Consider the following 22617-nt stretch of genomic DNA (forward strand, 5'->3'; position numbering starts at 1 on the left):
CTAAAGACCTGAAAGTGGACCTGAAAAGACCTGAAAAGACCTGAAAGTATACGACTAAAATTATTCAAATTGCAACAACTTTTTTATTATTGGATGGAATTTCTTCAAGTTGGAATTTTATCAATTGTTAATAGCCATATTTCATTAAAATTTAAATTTTTTAAATTAAAAACAAAATTTTGATGCCAAAAGTTGGACCTGAAGGGAGAAATGAAAAGACCTGAAGGGACCTGAAAATCTATGTTCGGACTAATTCTAACTTCAATAACTTTTTTAATATACAGTGGATATCTTTCAACTTTTGTTTTTGTGAAACAAAAAGTTCAATATAATGATAATATAAAAAAAATACATCAAAAATTTCGTTTGGGTGTCAAAACTCGGACCTGAACGTAAATTCAAAAATCTAAATGTGCCTAAAATTCCGCTATTTTTTTTTCAAAAGAAAATAATAAACAGAAACGAAAAATATGGTTGTTAACATTTCATGTTCGGTGTCATTTGTTCTCTTTTGGAAAACTGTCTCATTGGAATCACACTTTCTTTCGGTTACCCTTCTTTCTAATTTTTATTGACGGAAGATACTAATATGATACGCAAAACTGATACAAAAAAGACGGGAGATACCAAAGAATAATCAAAACTCACATGTCAAAACTCATAAGTCAAAGCTCATAAGTCAAAGAGACATGATATACCATAGAAATAAATAATTAAGAAAAAGATTTGGTGTCTTTAAACTATGATAACCCCATCACAATCGTTGTGTGTGTGTCCCAAGTCTGGAACCTGCACTTTGTGACAAATGTCGGACCTGCTGGATGAAAAATAAAGTCCTGAATGAACCTGTGTATATATAGTTAATTCAACATAGCTTATAAAACATTTGCATTTTCATTCAAGAAGAGTCAAAAGCAACTTAAATTGTGATAAAAATATTTAATTTTAACGATAATCCAATTATAAGATTAAAGTGAAATGTTTATTTAGATTAATCAAGGATTTGTATAGTTAGAACTAAGGATCTAACTATACAAATCCTTGGATTAATGATCCAATTATCACCTAATATCAATACAAGGTGTAAATTACAACTGGCACACGTTATGTAATTAAAAATTCCAATGGACGAACACACGTCTTTAAATTATATATTTGGTTCATGGGGTAGCAATACTATTATTTTTATTTTATAAATAAAACAGTTTAAGATATATATATTAATGCAGTATAAGCAAGTTGAATTAGTTTGAATAATTTCACCGGGCAATCTTCTTTTTCTCTTTAGGTTTATGATTCATCATCAACAAGGTATTTTGTATTCAAATATGTTCCTGTATAAATATAAAGTCATTCTTTCTCTTCAATGGACACTTGTCTAAAATTATAACAAATAGAAAAGACAATGCTGTGCGAGTTTAAATACATCTACCCCTATGATCCTGTTATTCATGTCTTTTATTTCCCCGACAAGGTCCGAATTTTGTAGCTCAACCATTATATTTTCGATAAAATTCTTTATCATTTTAATGATAAATTATACCTTTCCTATAACAAAATTCATTCTTCAAGGAGATTGATTGAAAACAGTTAAAGATTTTGAATAAATTTGACCACAGTCTTTTCAAGCAAATTTATGTTATTTAATTTTCCGTTCAAGTCCGAGTTTTCACACCCCAACGATATTTTTCATATCTTTTTTTTTAATTTTATCATTATACTGAATTTTTAGTTTCACAAAATCTAAAGTTGAAAGATAACCATTCAATATTAAAAAAGTTATTGAAGTTAGAATTAGTCCGAACATAGATTTTCAGGTCCCTTCAGGTCTTTTCATTTCTCCCTTCAGGTCCAACTTTTGGCATCAAAATTTTGTTTTTAATTTAAAAAATTTAAATTTTAATGAAATGTGGATATTGACAATTAATAAAATTCCAACTTGAAGAAATTCCATCCAATAATAAAAAAGTTATTGCAATTTGAATAATTTTAGTTGTATATTTTCAGGTCTTTTCAGGTCTTTTCAGGTCCACTTTCAGGTCTTTAGTGTAACCTTACAAAGCGCTCTCTAATTTGAAGGTTAAAAATAGAGATTCACGTTGTGCTTCCGGTTGCATGTAATAGAAAAGTGAAAAGTTGATGAAAGAAATGAGAAGTGTTCATTAGAACCCTAGTTATCAGTAGGTTTAGATTAAAAGTATATATTTGTGTGTGAAACAGCTGATGAATCTTTTACCGTAGTATGTTTAATTAAGGTAGACAGGCTTACGCAAAAGTGCAAAATTTATGTTCGGGTCCCACAGGCACCGTGTCGGGTCCGTTCGTACCATATCTATCTTGCCCAAAATAACACCTTCGCCCTGATTCCGTTCCTAAATGTGAGGCAGGTGTTGTTAAAAGTCTTTTAAAAGCTCTTGTTAATCAGTCTTTTAAACAGCCCTTGTTAATCAGTCTTACTCTTGTTTTGTAGTTGTGAATATGATTACAAATCAGAGTAATGAGGGGGTATAGGACCTTTATTGGGACTCCGGGATCGGGTGTTTAAGCTCGGGATTTGGGGATTGCCCCTTTTGGGACCTGGGAATCCTTTCTTTCGGATTTCAGGTCGTCCGGAATTACATTATTTAAATTTGGGACCTCGGGATTTCGTTTTTATAAGTCCTGGATTTCTGTATCAGGACCCATCCTATCCGCACTCAGTAATCAAATCATTGTTTATACTTTGTGCTATGCCAAATTATGACATATTTACTGTCAGATCAAATATTTTCATAAGTCAAATGAATTCGTACTCTGTATGCTTTTTCATTGGAAAATATTGCCCCCAATCACTTTTGCCCTGATTCCATTCCTAATGTGAGGCAGCTAGTGTTAAAAGTCTTTTACATAGCTCTTGTTAATCAGTCTAACTCTTGTTTTGTAGTTTTGAATATGATTATGTGAGTAATCAAATCATTGTTTATACTTTGTGCCATGCCAATGACATAATCGTCAGATCATATATTCAATAGACCACTTTCGAGCTCATCCGTCACCGGAAAAAACTCGTCAATTATACGCGCCTTTATCACCGTCATTTTTGCGTTTAGGGGCGTCGTCACTTCCTTCCAATGTTGAGCGAGTGGTTGGAAAACTATAATTCTATATTGTACGAATTATTCGGCAAATTGAATTCTCAAAATTGACAATCAACACTGCTGTCATTAGGGAATTGTCAGTAAGTACCTACAGAGCAACCATTATTTCTAGTTTATCCTGCACAAAGACGATCACTAAGACGCTTGATGAACGTAAATAGTGCAGGGATACAGGCGAGCCCCTCTATCTGGTAAGTGACGTCATAAAGGCGTGCATAATTGACGAGTTTTTGCCGGTGACGGATGAACTCGAAAGTGGTCTATTCAATTCAATTCAAAGCTTTATTTATAGTCGGCATGTCATATAACAAATAAACATAAGCTCTCTGAGCTTTTATAACTGACAAACGCATACATTTACATAACAATCATACACAATACAAATATTAAAACATAAAAGACATAGAACATACATTTCATGCACATTTAGGCTGCACTATTAAATACTATATTATAAACATGCATAAGCACTAAAAGCAAACATAAAAACTAAAGTATAGCATTCACAAATTATAAAAAGCTTAGCAAACATTCACAAGAAGCAGCACTATTATATTTCAAGCTATAACACAAAATAAATAAAACTATGCACATGCGTTGCAATGGCATGAGTTGCCATTCCATGAGTTTATTAGACTCTTGAATTGGGTAAAAGATGTTTCAGTTCTAAAGTGGTTTGGCAACTCATTTCATAGTTTGGCAGCAGAATATCTGAAAGATTTCAAACCATACCTTGTTGTTCTTACGTCTGGTATTTCAGCTAAATTTTGGTATCTGAAAGAATATTTTGTTTTTTTAATATTTATAAGGTCATGGAGGTATACTGGATTTTCATGATTGAGTGTTCTAAAGACCTCTATTGCCATGGTTCTTAGGCGTCTTACTTTAAGTGATGGCATTTTTGATTTTAAAAGTAAGTCTTCATATGTGCTGTTGTGATCCTGGTAAATGAAGCGAAGTGCTCTTTCTTGTACTTTTTCAATTTTTTTAGTGTTGGCCTCGCTGCAGAAATGCCAGGACAATGAACAGAAATTAAAGTTTGACATGATAAAGGAGTGATATATTGTTAATTTTCCAAGTTTGTTTAAGTATTTGCCAAGTCTTTTTAATACATTTACAAATGTAGTTGTCTGGATGCTTTTTGCAGATGTTTCATATATGCGTGTTGAAATTTAGTTCAAAGTCAATGGTGATGCCTAATAGTTTGACCTCTTTTTCACATTTTATTTTGTTACCTGCTAGATCAAATGTAATGTTTTTGCCAATTGCCAAAGCTTGAAATTTTTCAGGGTTTGCCTTCATTTGATTGGAAGAAAACCATTCTATTAGAGCCAAACTGTCTTTTTCAAGTGTGGAGATAACGGTGTCTATATCTCTATTTGCATAAGATAATGTGTTGTCATCAGCATAATTGTAGAGTGAACTGTTTGTGGTGAAGTGAAATATGTCATTAATGAAGATGTTAAACAGTATAGGACCTAGAATAGAACCTTGTGGTACTCCTTTGTATATGTTTTGCCAATTGCTCAGACTAGAGCCAATTCGAACTCATTGTTTCCTGTTAGATAAGGCCACACCAATTTGATTCCTTGTTCGACGGACCCGCCCGCACCTATTTTTTTCAAAACAGATTTTTTTTATTTTTATTATATTCCCGCTTCCCGCATCCGGAAATGAAATCATGTCCATTTCCCGCACCGTTTTTTTTGTAAATATTATAAAAAGATCGCAACATTTGTTTATAAAATCACAGTCTAGCCTATATATAATAGATTTTAAACCTATCAGTACCCCACAACACTGGAAATATCTGCGAGAATATTTGTTTCAGCATGAAACCAATTTATTTCACCTGGGAGTGCTCCGATATAGATATATAACCGGAAATACCAGTACAGAACAAAACGTTGGTTTCTTTCCCCCTAACTTGTATTCCCTATAAAAAAAATGTTCGTTGTTAAAGTACAAAGAACGTCTGAAGGATTTGCCTTCAACTGCAATTATAATGTATGGTGACGATCATACCCGCAGGTTTGTGAACCTGTCCAGGTTTATTCAAGGACCTGTCGTTCAGCCGTTATCGTTTGTTGATGTGGTTCATTGGTATTTTCCCGTTTGGAAATATAAATTAGATCGTTGGTTTTCCTGTTCGAATTGTGTACAATACTAAGTTGTGGTCCCTTATAGGTTGCTGGTTGGTCTGGATCAAAGCTCTGTGTAAAAGGCCGTACTTTGACATATGTTTGTAATTATCAGGTTGGAAACAACCTTCCCTCAGACAAGGGCCTTGAAGGGGTCATTTTACCATGTTTACTGATGTAGAAAAGAAAACAGAAATACTAAGGATTTGTATAGTGCTACTATACAAAACCTTTGACAACTTAGAATGTTTTACTCAAAAAGAGGAGAAATACATTATATTTTAAACAACTTTTCTAAAAGAGGGATGGGTCCACTTATTTTGAATAATATTAAACTGTTAGAGTAAATGTGTTAAAATCCAGGAATATTACAAAATTCTTGGGCACGTTTTGACCATTTAATACCAAATATTATAGTTCTTTGGGAAAATATTAGCCCTTTTGTACTTAAAGTGTTTTTACAATAAAAAATATATTATCTATAATACTAAAATTACGAAGTCCAATTTTTCAGCCGTCATCACATAAAAACGACGAATCAAAGAATTCAACTTTATATATCACTAATATACTATAATAGTACAAAGGTGTAGATTGAAAATTACACACCTCCACGCCCTTTTGTTTTCCACGTAATTAATATTGCCAATAATTAAGAAGTTCCGGGTCGAGTCCGCTACCGATACCAATAGTATATTCACGTGTTATCTATTACCTTATCTGTACGTTCCGCATCTGACAGGCGCACCCGTGACCAAACGGTGTTTTCAGGATTAATATGCTATGTACACGGGTCATAATCACAGGGTTGACACTATTAAATTGTCAAATTGCTGCTTATTGTAGTATTTTAATCAGTAAAACTTTCTAAGATAACAATACGAACACTAAAAATCTGGACTAAAGATAAGGCGTATAGGTACAGTTTTCAATTTGTTAGTGGGCATAACGTAAACCAGCGAATCAAAGAATTCAACTTTATTTATTACTAATACATGTATAGGACAATGCTGTTGATTAAAAAAATACTCCATTCCAGGACCTTTTGTTTTCCAAATAATTAATATTACCAATAATTGATAAGTTCCAATTCGACGGGTTCAAACAGAAAGATTTGAAAGCAGAAAAAAACGACGTATCTTATAATCGGCACGACTTTATCAGAATGATGACTACTAAGATAAGGCTTGCACATAGTTATATACTTTAATTCATTCACGGACCCATGATATCACGGGTATGTTCTAGTAACTTATATAATGACCCCTTATAAAAGGGATATTCATAACATTAAGGGGTTGTTCTGAACCTGATTATGACTTGGATGGAGAAAAGTCTCATTGTCAGTCACACATACATAGACCAGATTTAATTATTCAATTATTTCTTGTTGAACAGGGAAAAAATATTTCATAAATTAAAGAAATGTCAAGGTACATATGATAAATCATGTTTAAATATAGTCAAAACCTACTATTTTATGTTTACAAAAAAAAATCATAATCGCTCGCCTTTACTTTTTAAGCTTCGCCTCAAAAATTTGCAAATTAAATATTTTTTTATTAAAATTTTCAAATCGCTCGCTCGCCCCAATTTTTGAAGTCCAAAAATCCGTAGAACAAGAAATTAAATTGGTGTGGCCTAAGTAATTTTTAATGAGTTTTAATGAGGAAGTTGAAAGACCATATGCTTCAAGCTTAAGGGTGCAATCAACAGTTTTTTTCTATGACGTCATATTTTGAGGGACCATCTATAATTGACCCTTAGTGGTGTTTATGTTAATGAAGATACTTGTATAAAACTAGATATCATTGGAATCAGAATTTTCTCTAGTTTATAATGAAATAAAAATAAATTGTACTTTTAATAGTACCAAAAAGTTTTATCCAGAGAAAATGGGAAAAACATTGCCTAATCTATGCATAAAAAACATGAAATCAGGCCATGTGCACACCCATGCAGACATGATACATGCAAATTTTTCATATTCAAAACTGTATGAATTTCATAGGTTTTTACCTGGTCTCTCTAAAAATTTATGATTCAGGCTACGTTCGCCTGCTCCGAAAAGAGCTACAGTGGGTGCAAATAAGTTTTGCACTTTTCACTGCCAAAAAAACAGGATGTTTACAGTTTGTCTCCCCTTAAAACATGTGTATTTAATCTAATTTTTAAAAATTATTTTAATCATTCAACCTGTTCTAATTGAAGCTATTTAACTTATTTTTACAATCAAATATAAAAAACATGATACTTTTTTACCAATTATGTTGATAAAAAGGGACTTCCCTCCAAGTCTATTTTTAGTCGGGGAATAACCCCTAGTTTTTTATACGAAACTGTTTATAGCACCCTAAGCAGTAGAAGATCGTGAGGGAGACAATCGAAAGCCTTAGATAGATCCATTAGAATTGAGCCAATAAACTTATTTTGATCAAGTGCCATTTTCCAGTCCTCTATAATCCTGAGTAGAGTAGTTTGACATCCATATTTTGGTCGAAATGCAGACAAGTATGGATGAAAGTGTGTATTGAAGTATTCAACTAGCTGGTTGTAAATTGCTCATTCAAAAAATTTTGAAATTGCTGGAAGTATACTTACTGGTCTATAGTTGCCCACATCAAGTACATTGTTCTTTTTATGCAATGGTACAACTTGTGCCTCTTTTAATTTGTCTGGAAAAGTGGCTGATTTAATAGTCATGTTTATCAATTCAGTTATTGGTTTTGTGATAACTGGTTGTGCTAGTTTTAGAACCTTAACTGATATGCCATCTATTCCTGTTGCCTTTTTTATGTTTAATTTTTTAAGTTGTTTATCTACAAATTCATTTGAGATGGCACTAAATTCTAGTTGTGGTGTGGCAGTTTTGTTTTCGTGTATTTTTTTAACACTTGGATGGTTATTATTAGCAGGTGTGTTGTTGCCAATATCTTTAGCCACATTTATAAAGAAGTCATTGAAGTGTTCTGCTACTTTCTTTTGATCATTTATTATGTTTTATTCATCACATAGAATGATATTTTTTGTGAAGTTGCTACCTTTGTTTGTAATAAAAGGTTGAATAGTAGGCCAGAAATCAGAAGTTTTTGGTCCGCCTATGCAGCGTTCTTAAAAATATGTTTTAATGGATTTTTTCTTTATTTTATTGACTAGATTTCTTTGTTGTCTATAGAGTTCCCAGGTATTACCTGATTTTTGTTTGTTATACCTGTTGTACAGTTGTCTTTTTTTGTACACTGCTTTTCGTAGCTCCTGGTTCATAAATGGTGCTGGTTGTTTACATTGTTTTCTTTTTTTCAATGGAGCGTGTTGGTCTAAAACATTTACCACAGCCTTTTCAAAATCTGAATATGCTTGATTTATATCATCTTGATCTATTATTTTTTCTAAGTCTGAAATAAAATTATCTTGATCTAATTTTTTAAAGCTTCTATAAGTTTTATATTCTGTGGTCTTATTTGAAATTTGACCCTTTATCTGTACACTGATCATATTGTGAACATCACTAATACCAGTATTAAAATTTCTTATATTCATACATAAACTAGATTTATTTGTCAGTACAACATCTATCAGACTTGGATTATTCCCCTTTGTATGACATGTAGGTTCATGGACCAGATTTTCGTAGGTGATTTGAATTTGTACTATGTATGCTCTTTCATTTGAAAATGTGACAGACACCACAATGCATTTTATATTGTTTGAACACAGATAATACATGGATACATATGTACAATGTAACACTCCCAACCGTATCCATCCCCTAAAGCGTGTCTGATTCTCACAAACATGTCTAAAGACGTACTTACACTTGTATGCAAAATTGACTGCCATTACGTAAAATCACACAGGTTCCTGTAAACTTTGACATCACAATTCAAAACATTTGACGCCATAATTTTAAAAAGAGATTGTTGCTTGATGTCAGAAGGTTATAAATCATGGTTATTGGGAGGCAATATTAAGCTAAATATCAAAAGTGTAAATACATTTTATTTAGCCTAAATGAATCTTTAAAAGTTGATATCGCCTAAAAGGTGACCAATTTCATTACCACTTGGAAGTGTCCAATATTTTTATTTACCAAAACATATCCTCTTTAAAAGCTATTATATATAGTCGCCTTCATGTAAAATTGGCACTATATTTTTGTTGAAAGTACCAGCCCTGTTCACTCAAAATGACATTTTTCAATTAACATGATTAACGGAATTAAAAAACAAACAAAAAACAAAAAATACTGTCCTACCATTTATTGTGTTTGCACTTGAATCTTGATAATCTTGACCTTCACATTACTCCAGATTAATTTCAATGGTGATATTAAACTTTGTTATTACTGGAAGTGTTGCTGTGGAGTTTCGCATTTTGTCTATTTTCTCGGGCCACTCAGATCTTTTCATCATTTGTATGTAAAGGTCAGGGTTATACAGTGTAATCACAATAAAAGGAACAACAGTAGTGTTTTTTTGTGAAGTTTTTTTATCCTCCTTATTGAAAAATTTACATTGACGGTGACTTTACTTTCTCTGTGATATCAATAACATCTATGTAGATGTATGGAAATTGGATAAAAGTGGACACAATTAAAGATGTCTGGTTTTGGTTGGATTGTAGATAAGATAATAGTTGCATTCAAATGACATAAATGCTGCAGTATTTTGGGCACAATTACCAGAAGTTAAAAGGAGAAGTTTCAAGCATTAGTTGGTTCAAAGCCAGTTGTTTATATTTATAATAGTTGCAAGTTTGATTGCTACCATTATATAGCTTAATGATAAATGTTTAGTGGCAAGTATTTCATGCATAATTAGAGGGCACATACAAATTAGATTAGTACAGTTAAATTGATTGTTTGCTGAGTAAATTATTTTGTACTAATAAACTGTGGTGATGACTTACTGTATTAATCATGTATGTGAATAATGCTACTGATTTCCTGCAGAGGTGTTTTCCATTTTTTTTACAGTTCTGGTTTTTTAAAAGCTCTATATACATGATATACAGGTTTTCAGGTTTTAAAAAAAAAATGGATTTCGAGTATCAATTTATCACTTTGCTGTCTACTTTTACATCCTGCACAGCCGAATAGAGACACCACTTTGGCATAGGTTACTGTATACGGTTAGTTTGATAAAGTTGTAATGTAATAGGAGTATATACATCAATGAAAGAGCAATATTAAACCAAATAACTGTATGTTTGTTATAAGTTGACTTCAATAGCTGTAGGAGCTTAGAGTCTTTGAACTCTGGAATCAATTGAGATTTTGTTTGCCCAGTGACAATGTAGGGGTGTAAGTGGGATGTGTGATTGTGCTCACTTATGTTGTTTAATGATCTGGGTTTCTGTTTTACAGTCATGCCTGCTGCCTGTGATAATACAGTAGATGATATAGAAGATATTGTTGCCAAGGGAACCTCAGCTGATGATATTAGACATAACGCAGGACATAAACATGTCGTACCAAGGGCAAAAAGACTCACTAAAATGGACAGGACAAAAGACTTACAAGCAGACAGTTTTATTCCAGGTCAGTTACTTTGGATATTTTACATGTGATGGTTTAAGTATTGTCTGATAGAAGCAGAAACTCAAATTTAGCTACTTTTTTTTAAAAATGCACAAAAATTTAATTTTCAAATCCTTTCATAATACTGGTATTTGTCAATCTTATTATTTATAATAGAAAAGGGTGACGTTTATAATGGTAATCAGATGGTAATACATGAAATTTCTGAATCATAAATATTATATTTCAGGGACACAAAGGATATATGTAAAAACCTGGGGATGTTCACACAATAATTCTGATAGTGAATATATGGCAGGACAGTTAGCTGCATGTGGATACAAAATAACAGGTATAAATACATTGTAACATGGATCATCCAGGATGGTCTATCTTATTGAAGTAGAAAAAGTCAAATTTCACATCATAACAGAAAAAAAAATTGACGATTGTATGATATGGATGCGTACAATATTATAAAAACATGCACAGAAGACCAAGTTTATGATATTATATAAAAATGCATTGGTTCAAGAGTTGGATAAACTTTATTTTTCACCAGTCACTCATTTCATATTACTTTAAATAACTTCTTATATACATGTAGTTGCTTAAATCAACACCATAAAGTCGTGGGTAGAAATTTAGTTTCTCTTTTGCAGTCATTCCAGATCTTCTTATTTTCATATCAGTTGCATACTGACTGAAAAGAAGCAAATTTTTGACAGTTTTATATGGCATTTCTAATATGCCTGAAACTGTGCTAGTTGAGTTTATGACCCATGTTTTTTTATTTATACTGTTTAGATCTGAAAGAGGATGCAGATTTATGGTTGTTAAACAGTTGTACAGTTAAAAACCCAGCAGAAGATCATTTCAGAAATGAAATCACAAAAGCAAGAGAACTATCAAAATACTTAGTTGTTGCTGGTTGTGTTCCACAAGGGCAACCAAGGTCAGATTATTTACAGGTAGGTACTTTAAAATCGTGTTATTCATGCTGGTTATAGTTGTTAAATGAAAGTCTTTGTTACAGCTCTTGAAAGTATAAATTTTGAAATATAGCTAGTTATGAAACTTTTCTTTTCCTCTGGCTTTTGTTAGTCCTGTATAATTTTTAGTTTTAATTCATTTATATATTTCAGAGTTTAGTATGATGTCTATTAACACTAAACTGGTACACAATTTTGTTTAGGGGCCAGTGGAAACATGTCTCATGTGTGCAGTATTTACTGCTGTATTGAAGACCCATTGGTGGCCTTCAGCTGTTTTCTGCTCTTCGGTCGGGTTGTTCTATCTTTGGCACACTCCCCATTTCCATTCTCAATTTTTATATTTGTAGTAGTTCAATGGGATTTATGACAGCATCAGTTTGTTTACAGAGAAAGTATATAATATACTGAAAAGTTTATTCCTTGATGTTTTATTTTACAGGGCATCAGTGTGATAGGAGTACAGCAGATAGACAGAGTTGTTGATGTTGTGGAAGAAACTCTTAAAGGTATAAAACCATTCAAATTATATGTTCATACTCATTTTTGATAGTCAAATATAAATAAAATTATGTCCAATAAATATGCTCTTGTTCAACTTTATTTTAATCAATTAATCCATGCTTTTAAAAAGTTTCATTTAAAAAATTTAATATTTTTTAACAATAACTCGTCATTTGTTTTCATGGGAAAGAAAATTGTATTGAAAGAAATTATTTTATCTTTTTATGTCTCTTGATTTAAACAAAAATTCACTATTTGATTAATGTTCTTTTGACTAAAGGACACTCAGTAAGGTTGTTTGGACAAAAGAAGGCAGAAGGAAAGAAGACAGGGGGTGCTTCACTGAGTTTACCGAAAGTTAGAAAGAATCCTTTAATAGAAATAATCGCCATAAACACAGGGTGAGTAGTGCAACCCAGTGTAATGAAGAAAAGTTGACTAACAGTATGTGTTGTCATTTTCAAACGTTTATTTTCTATAAATCTAGATAAATAGTAACATGGCTGAAATTTTGAAAAAAGGAACCTAAGTATATCTTTAAAAAAATGCTGTATATATATATATATATATATACAACTCGTCTAAACATCAACCCAACAATGTTAGATCTGTAAATTTGCTTTCGCAAATTTTTGGTTCTTCCCTCGCCGGGATTCGAACCCATGCTACTGTGATATCGTGACACCAAATCGCCTGCACTGTAGCCGTCCCGCTAGACCACACGACCACCTGGGCTCTCAAAAAAAGAGCTTTCGGTGGCCATATGTTACCTTTCCACGTCAGTTTTAATCTAGCGGCGTACTACAGTACATGATATATAAGGCATGAAGATGTTATTGTTACAGATCAGCTAAATTATCTATAGTAAAGGATCCTACAAATTAATGTAAGATACAGTCACAGAAAATAATTATATGCATAAGTACGTCTGAGTCAGTGACAACCCTACAACAGATGTATCATATATATATATATATGCTTAATGTTTGCTATTCAATTAAACAATATGGTACTTCAAGAGATGCAAACACTTACAAGATGTCACATAATGTGTACATGGAACATTTAATGCAGTGTCATTTTGTATAAAAGAAATGTTTATATGTTTGCTCTAAGGTTGAGGTTCTTGATATGTCAAAATTTATCAGTTTGCCAGTATGTGAAAAAGGTCTAATTTGTATTTTTTTTTTTAGTCATAAAATCTGTTAACAAAGATCTTAATAATAAAGACTTTGTCCATATTGATCTGTCATTTGCTTTTATGCAAAGTTTAAATAATGAGATGATAATGAATTTTTATTGGCACACATTTCTCTTGGATAATTCTGCATTATTTAACTAATATTTCTCTCTGAAAATGTGTAAGATACCTTTGTTATTCTAAATTTAAAAAAATGGTATTTGTAGATGTCTGAATCAGTGTACATACTGTAAAACTAAGCATGCGAGAGGAGAGTTAGGCAGTTATCCTATAGAGGACATTGTTAATAGAGCTAAACAGTCATTTGAAGGTACTAAATATATTACAGTACTTCAGATACAATTCAGAATACAGCTGTTCTTTCAATTCTTGTTCTTAGGAATTACCATATTTAGATATATGTAAATTTTATGTATGTGAAAGAAAGTAAACATTTTCTTCCTTCTAGATGAATTGATAAATACTCCAAATATAAGTAAAAAATGGAATGGTGAGATATATCCAAATCAATTAAGCAAGTTTTACATAAGCTCACACCAATTTATTGGCAACTTTAATTTTAACTTTAATGTCAAAGTATATGAAGTGATATCAGGTAATATTTGAATAATATATTTCATAGAGGGTGTAGTAGAGATCTGGTTGACTTCAGAAGATCTCGGAGCATATGGTCATGATATCAATGTAACATTACCTCAGTTACTATGGAAACTAGTAGAGGTTATACCTGAAGGTGCCAGGATGAGGCTTGGTATGACAAATCCTCCATACATCTTAGAACACTTAGAGGTTAGATTTTACTTTTTATACTCTATTTCACCTGAACATATTAATAGAAGTTGTAACTGTTGCATCTATGTTACCAATCTTCTATTTACTAATTTGCATGGTTTCTGAAAATGACTTTAGTAGAAGGTATTAAACATTCATGTTGCTTCATTATTCTTTTTTTTAAACTGCCAATATGACATTCGTTCAAATTATTTACAAAAAATATCTGACTGAGATATCCTTATAATTTTGTTTTCAGGAAATGGCAAAGATTTTGAATCATCCTAGAGTTTATAAATTTCTCCATGTTCCTGTCCAGTCTGCGTCTGATAGTGTTCTTATGGACATGAAACGTGAATACAGCCAAGCAGATTTTAGACATGTTGTTGATTTTCTTAAACAGAGGTATGAATTAAAATATCTTATGATATTTACAATGAGAGATAATCTATTGATTTATTTTCAGAGCTACATTTTAGGAAATTGTGTAGATAATAAGGAAATTATATGTAGATGTGTATATCCACAAGAAATTTTCATTAGTTGATTTTAATAGAAGTTGAAATTAGTCTGTCCATATGAACAACATTTTTTTGTGCTTTTCATAAAGTCAGAAGGACAATTCTGTTTTTCAGACACTTTTGGAAATTATCTTTTAATACCACAGTACAATATTTGAATAATTTTAACACTTGAAAACATACTTCTCACAATTGAAGATAAAAAGTTCTTCATATAATTTCTAATGTCAAAACATTTAATAGAAATAAGTATTATATTGATTAGTCTTTTACATGTTTACCTTTGTCCTTTTTCAGGGTACCTACTATTACTATAGCAACAGATCTTATATGTGGTTTTCCCACAGAAACAGAGAAGGTATTGAAACTTTCCATACTTATTTTGTCACATCTTTTCAACTTAATCCAATATTGTTGTCCGTCTGTCCATTATCATCATATCGAACAATAACTCAAAACTGCTTTAACTAATTTTCCTGAAACTTTATTTTTTCATAAATTTCTGATACGACATTGAGGAGTTATTGAACTTTATTCGTTTTAATAGTGACATGCTAGCTTATCATCTTCTCAAGGCACAGCACTTTATTGTATATAGTAATATTATCAATTTTGTTCTTTTCATACCCCGCTCAATGAGGCAGCTATTTTGAAATCACTTTGTCCTTCAGTCTGTTCATCTGGCAAATACTTTTGTCACTTTTTTCTCATCAGAATAATCTTCAAAATGGAATGATTTCACAATTGTTCAGCAGCTTGAAAGCAATAATAATTGTGTTGGAGCACTTTTGAATCTGTCAAATACCTACTTCCTGTTAGGGGATACTTTGAAAAAAAAATTATCTGAAAAGACCTCAAAATTTTATCGCATTTTTCTCCAATACTTTTACCAATAAACAGATTGATACATTATAGTTTATTTTTACATTTTTCTTTTATTATCTATTTACAGGATTTTGAAGAAACAATGGATTTAGTAGATGAATACAAATTTCCCAGTTTATTTATTAATCAGTACTTCCCTAGACCTGGCACCCCAGCAGCCAAAATGCCTCGTATTCCTGCCCAACAGGTAAGTCAAGTCGTTAAGGTAAATTAAGAGCTTACATTTATCCCATCTTACTATATAAGTAACAGCACCTGTGATCATCGCCTAGTATTTGGTGCGATTCATGTTGCTCAGTCTATATTAGTAGATTTCTATGTTGTGTCTTGCATACTATTACTTGGCTGATTGTTTTTTTTTATTTTTAGGCATGGCGTTGTTAGTTTATTTTTTATCTATGCTTTTGAATATCCCTCTGGTATCTTTCGCCCCTCTTTTATTAGGCAGTACATAAAATTCCTTGTAAGGTAAGACAAGATATGATAAGCTTGTGATATACAGGTAAATAATCCACTACTGTCATCTGATTGATAAATCATAATAATCTACTTCAGTGTTTGCCTATTATCTCGTAAATCCAGCATTGAAATGAATATTTCTATGTTATAAATGCTGTGGTTTGCTAAGACTAATAATACCCTAGATGTATGTGTTAATTGGAATTATTTATTGCAGGTGAAGAAAAGAACTAAAGCTGTTTCTGAATTATTTCAGTCTTATACTCCCTATGACCACAAGGTATATATGATATATAACAAGGTTTTGTTGTACATTTATATTATAGTGTGGTTACAGATATTTATATACATCTATCATTTTGATATTGACAACAAACTTAAAGTAAATTTCTTATAAAGATTTTGAATAAAAGACTAAAAAGATTTCTAAACATTTTAGAATAGTTAGTTTTCAGTTGTGGTTAAGAATTGCCTCCTCAAACCTTCTATATTTGTAATTTATCTTTTTTACCAAATAATCTGTTTTTGCAGCATTTTTTGTATCATTTATGATGTAATCAAATCCATATTTCTAACTTGTATAATGATAAAGGGGTTAACTTTTGTACAAGATCAAGTTTACTGTGAAACTATAGGGGTCTTTTTGCAAGTTTTTTAGTAGCTCCTTTGATAGTTTTCGGTTCCATTAACTGTATTTTGTTGGGGAGAATCTCTCAAAGAAAATGAAGACCATTGAATGTTTTTATTATTTTGTTTTTTGCAGACTCAAATCCATATTATTCTTCCTTTGCTTTTCATTGTAGCTAGGTGAGATACAGAATGTATTAGTTACAGAAGTTTCTAAGGACAGACAGTACTATGTTGGTCACAATGAATGTTATGATCAAGTATGTATAGTATTTTAAGATAATATTTTATGATAAATGAGAGTGTTCTCTAAAAATATATATATATAGCCTAGTGGAACAAGGGAAGTTTTCACAAATCATTTTGAATGCAATAATAGTAAACCTAAAGTTTTCAAATGAAATATATTTGTGTTTAAATTTTGTTCTTCAGCTACCTCAAATTTGAAAAGAAACTAAATCTGTTTTAAAAATCGTTAAAAGTTGTATTTGGTTTTTTTTCACAATTTTAGTACCTGCTATAGAATTACATATTGTAAATTACAGGTATTAGTACCAAAAGATGAACACTTACTTGGGAAATTAGTGGAAGTAAAAATTACAGAGACTGGAAAACATTTCCTGAAATGTGCTCTAACAAAAAATGTGTTCAGACCTGATGTACCATTACCTTTAAAACAAGGACAAGTCTCTGGAGTTTCTCAGGTTAGTTTAATATCTAATCAAATTATCAGTATCAATATTGTTTAGTAGAAGTTTAAATAAAATGGATAGCATCTTATTTTCTTTAAGCTTTTAAACTTAATGCAACAATAAAATCAGGAATAACCTTTTCGATATATAGGCTACTTGTCTATGGTCAGACAATTGGATGGATTATATTGGTGTAGTACTTGTAATGCAGTATCTGGAATTGGTTTTACTGTGATGTTGGCACATTATGTCTAGAATCATCTCTTACATTACAACACATTCATTACTGAATGGATTGGCATAATTTTCATGGTTTGCTCAATATAAGTTATAATGAATCACGAGAATGCATGGAACAGTGGTATAACAGCACAACATAAAAACAACATAAAAACAAAGCATTATATATTCAAATACATATGTCAAACTTACTACCCCTCTGAGTAAGATTGTAACATTTGCCCCTGGACATATAACAGCCATCATTCAGTCAATCTTTATTCTTTTATGTTAAGTTACCTTTAATTAGAAATCCTCGATCACAAGATAAATTGGCAATCAATTCAATATTTCCTGATTTATTTTTTTATATGTAAGTTACCTTTAATTTGAAAATCTTCATTCAGAAGATACATTTTGCAGATTGACAATCAAATTACCTTTCCTGATTATTTATTAATGGAAGAACAAATGTTTTCATTATGTCTTATCTTTTAAAAGGATAATAAAAATACCAACAGAGTTTTTTTTTCTCTATAGATACACTGACAGTAAGCTCTGTAAACACCAGATTTTATTTCGTTGTAACACTTCCGATATATGACATCATGATTTAATTAAAATATATATGAGTGCAATAATGCAACATTGATCTTGATGAATAACTAATGTTATGTTATGTAATCAATATCATATTAATGGATTTTCATTGTTGTGTAGATTACCTCCTGCCCCCTCAGTCATGGCCTATGCAGCTTTTCCATAGTTAACATGTTAAAGTTTGTAATTAGGTCTGTTCAAGATTAACAAATTATTGTAAATCAATGGTATTTAGTATGCAGTTGTATAAGCAATAGTACATCTTATTCCCTTTAATATTATAGCCCTTCTACATATTTATTGTACATCAACTTTAAAACTTTTGCATAGTTTAACATGTAAAAGTTTAAGTTACCATATAGTTTAAAAGGAACCACTTATGATTGGTAAATGGTATTTAGTATGCAGTTTTATAAGCATATGCACACCTTATTGCTATTCAATATTTTGCCTTGCCCCTTAAGTCAGGGTTGGTTGACTAATGTTTTGCATAGTTAACAAGTTACAGTATTGTCATTTTAATCCAATATTTGCATTGTACTGTATATGTTACATACAGGTCAATAGCCATTTCATTGTGTTAACAGTTAATTTATTCCTTGATAGCAATCTATTGATTTCTTCCCAACAAGTGTCCTTTTGCTTGTGTGTCCCAATGACTGTAAACTAATTATCAGTTTTTGTCGTTATCTCAGTTAATCAGTTACCTTCTTCTTCTTCTTCTTCTTTAAGGTCAACAAGGCTTCAATACTGAAGAATACATGTTGTTGCGCATGCGTGATTGACAAAAAATTATACAAAATTTATAAAAATATTTTTATAACAATTGGAGTGTTTGTATTTACAGATTGTGATTAAAAAAATATATGTACATGTTTTGTTTGAATTTGTTTATTTCAACCATACACTATAGGACAACTATATTTTGTGTTGGGAATTATTTGAATGTGTATTTGTCTGTCTGGCAGGGATCACATTACCATGACCTCATTTTCATGGTTCATTGGTATATGTTAAGATAGCTCAATATGGATAGCCATAATGTAATATTTGTGTTACAGCTGTTTGGCTTTAATAACAAGAGAGAGTTGCAGTCTAAACATTATCCTCACCCAAAAAATCATTGAATCAATATGAAATATTTCTGTGATATGTGCACCTACATGATTCTCATTAACAAGTACTTAACATCCGCCTAGTATTAATAAATAGAATGCATAAATAGAGTAGACAGCTTTTGAGTATTTATTGATAACAAAAAACTCTTGTGAAACTCCCGTTTATATGCTTAAGTAATGTGAAGCTGTGATATGTATCACTTCTGTTGTTCCTGCTGTTTTCTGTATATTATGCAATCTTTCATGTTAAACTATAAAAGTCCATATAATATTGATGTAGACAACAGTTTCTTGATATGCGGTGAGGACATAACTAATTAAACTCATTTACATATTAATTTTAATGTTTGTTTTTTTCAGCTAAAATGTTGACATTCATATTGATTATTAATAAACTCTTTGTTAAATGTATTCAAAATCACAAAAGCAATATTGAGCTAGAATTCAAATTCTACTTAAGCAGAAATATCATGAAAAGGCAAACAGCAGAAATTTATTAGTGTTGAATAAATTGCAAATAGAAAATTATGCAATTGGTCTTATTTGCATTAAAGAATATATGGCAAACATGTACTATTTCATGTCTGTATTTTACATTAAATACCTCAATGATTGATTATTCTACTTTATAATGAAGTTTATTTGTCTTTTATTGAATGCCTTTAAAACTATATGCTGACGTATTAAGAGTGTTATTTGCAAAAACCATCAAGAATTTTCCAATATTGTTTTCAATATTAATTAAATATTAAAAATTCACATAACATCCAATATTTGTGTTCAAATTAACAAATAATGGCTTTGATAAGAAGAAAAAGAAAAAAAGCAATTATTTTCAAGTGTTCATTTAGTTATAAGCCAAGCTAACATCAAGCATAGATAAATAAATGGATTCAATAGACCACTATTGACTTACGTCCTGCACCAGAAACATAAGTCAATTTTGCATGCCTTTATAGCGTCATTTACAAGATAGAAGGGACTACTTGTATCCCTGCACTATAAAGTTCATCAAGCGTCTTTATGATCGCCATTATGTTTGTTCTATAGGTACTTATTCACAATTTCCTAATGACAGCATTCATATCTATTTTTATATAAAAATAAAGAATTAGGTATGATTGTAATGTTACAGTACAATATAAGAACAAACTCATAAAATCAGTCCAACTGGGCTGAACTCATCAAATGGGTACTAATAGAAATATATCTATCAAAAATACATAGTGGAGGTGGACAGGTACTTTTACATCCCAATTTGAAAATTTCATTTTGTGGAAATTCTGTGTTTACCTTGAAATCCTATATGATCACTTGTTGTAACTCTTACAGAAGAAAGTAAAGAAGCTAGGAATTTGAAAATAATGTTTAAAAAAGGTATACTGTATGCCAAAACAGTTAAACTTTTGTGAAATCAAAAACTTGTTTTAAACTCTTATGATTACAGAACTGATGGTCCCTAATCAACTATAAGATTGTATTCAGTAAGAATAGAACTAATAGTATATTTAGAATTGTAATGAGATATGAAATTTGATTTAACTTTTTCTTTACTTTTCTGTTTCAGGTACAGACTTCCAGTAAGACAAATATTTTGGTGACTATTTCATTTATTGTGTTAGTAATAGCTGTCTTAGTCAAATTACAGACATTGTTATTTAGTGGAACATGAGCCTTATGAGAACGGGAATAAAGTATTTTTAAACAGGGATTAAAAGCTTTTATTGTATGATTTCAAGAAATGTGTCCACCAGTTGGATACATTCAGATGTTTATCAAAGTGTTTTAGCATGGAAAGTTCTTATGTGTTTCATCATAGTTTTATCATGGAAAGTTCTTGTGTATTACATCATAGTTTTAAGAAATGCATTATGTGATATCAAATAAACTGAATAAAAGGTAGTAGGAAATTTACAAACACCTGAAATTAAAGTTCTTATTTCATCTTTCAAGTAAATTTGTGAGTGTGTGTGTGTGTGCATTGTATACTTATGTTACTCAAGGTTTATGTAGAGTACATGCAGCTTTTGTGAAATTGTATATTTTTAACCAGATCATAATTTGAGAGCTGCTCAACCAAAGCTTTTTAAATTGTCAAAAGATTTTAAAAGACCAAATGACAAAATATATTTATAGGTCATAATACTGCCTTCAACAATGAACAAAGCCCATACCCTGTAGTCATCTGCAATAGGCCCCAAAATGACAAATGTAAAACAATTCAAACGTAAAAAACTAACAACCTGATTTATGTACAAAATAATGAAGGAAAAACAAATATGTACAACAGCAACAAAAGATAACCATGAATATCAGGCTCATGACTTAGGACAGGCACAGACAGAATGTGACAGGGTTAAACATGTTAGCAGGTGCCCAACCCTCCTTTAAACCTAGGATAGTGGTGTAACAGTACAACTTAGAGCAGACTATAAAAATTGAAAAAGGCTAATCATCAAATGGATACTTAAAGAAATATATCTAACAAAAACAGTGTGGACATGTCTGTCTGTCTGTCTGTCTGTCTGTCTGTCTGTCTGTCTGTCTGTCTGTCTGTCTGTCTGTCTGTCTGTCTGTCTGTCTGTCTGTCTGTCTGTCTGTCTGTCTGTCTGTGGCTAGTTTATTCCTTTCACCATTATCTCTCAATCAACAGGCAACCAGAATAACATTGGCTGTCTTTGTAGATATACAAAGAGAATTTGATAAGGTATGGTAAGATGGAATCCATGCAAAAATGCTTCGTTCATTAATTTTTATATAAATAAGACCGTAATTTTCTCGTTTGAATTGTTTTACATTGTCATATTGTGGCCTTTTATAGCTGACTATGGGGTATGGGCTTTGCTCATTGTTGAAGGCTGTACTGTGACCCATAGTTGTTAATGTCTGTGTCATTTTGGTCTCTTGTGGACAGTTGTTTCATTGGCAATCCTACCACATCTTTTTTTTATATTCGATATGGCATTAGTTGAAGTATGTACAAATGGACCAAATCATACTTGTACAATAGAAGAACCAGAGTGCTAGTAGATAGGCAATGTAGATTGAAAGTACTCTTAAAACAAGGGGTCCAACAAGGAGAGTTTTACCCCCTAACTACCTATTCTACTCTTTTGAACAACCTAGTACCAGAGCTACCAAAAGCAGTACAATCAGCTCTTCATGCAGAAGATATTGTTCTCTGGTGCTCAGAAGAGAATGCAACTACAGGGAAAAACTAAATACAAACAGC

At 31.3% G+C, this 22617-nt stretch overlaps 2 protein-coding genes across 3 annotated transcripts; one reads left to right on the forward strand and one right to left on the reverse strand.

The window, feature by feature from the left end:
* Positions 1 to 2092: 2092 nt before the first annotated feature.
* Positions 2093 to 21092, forward strand: LOC134695068 (threonylcarbamoyladenosine tRNA methylthiotransferase-like). 2 transcript variants are annotated; one of them, XM_063556243.1, is made up of 15 exons: positions 2093 to 2180; positions 10644 to 10817; positions 11047 to 11148; positions 11604 to 11767; positions 12231 to 12297; positions 12573 to 12693; positions 13700 to 13803; positions 14116 to 14282; positions 14524 to 14669; positions 15083 to 15143; positions 15738 to 15857; positions 16347 to 16409; positions 16933 to 17016; positions 17302 to 17460; positions 20953 to 21092. In XM_063556243.1, exons 2-15 carry the CDS (start codon positions 10646 to 10648, stop codon positions 21055 to 21057), a joined length of 1635 nt encoding a protein of 544 aa, XP_063412313.1. In that variant the 5' UTR covers positions 2093 to 2180; positions 10644 to 10645; the 3' UTR covers positions 21058 to 21092. The 2 variants fall into 2 exon arrangements, with proteins under 2 accessions (XP_063412313.1, XP_063412323.1); XM_063556253.1 differs by lacking the exon at positions 2093 to 2180 and adding an exon at positions 2921 to 2939.
* Positions 7841 to 9118, reverse strand: LOC134705542 (uncharacterized). Its single transcript, XM_063564260.1, has 3 exons — positions 9094 to 9118; positions 8609 to 8673; positions 7841 to 8257 (listed from the first exon to the last, which is right to left on the reverse strand). Exons 1-3 carry the CDS (start codon positions 9116 to 9118, stop codon positions 7841 to 7843), a joined length of 507 nt encoding a protein of 168 aa, XP_063420330.1.
* Positions 21093 to 22617: the final 1525 nt, after the last annotated feature.

The sequence above is a fragment of the Mytilus trossulus genome, chromosome 1, assembly GCF_036588685.1.
Source record: "Mytilus trossulus isolate FHL-02 chromosome 1, PNRI_Mtr1.1.1.hap1, whole genome shotgun sequence".
NCBI classification, from domain to species: Eukaryota; Metazoa; Mollusca; class Bivalvia; order Mytilida; family Mytilidae; genus Mytilus; species Mytilus trossulus.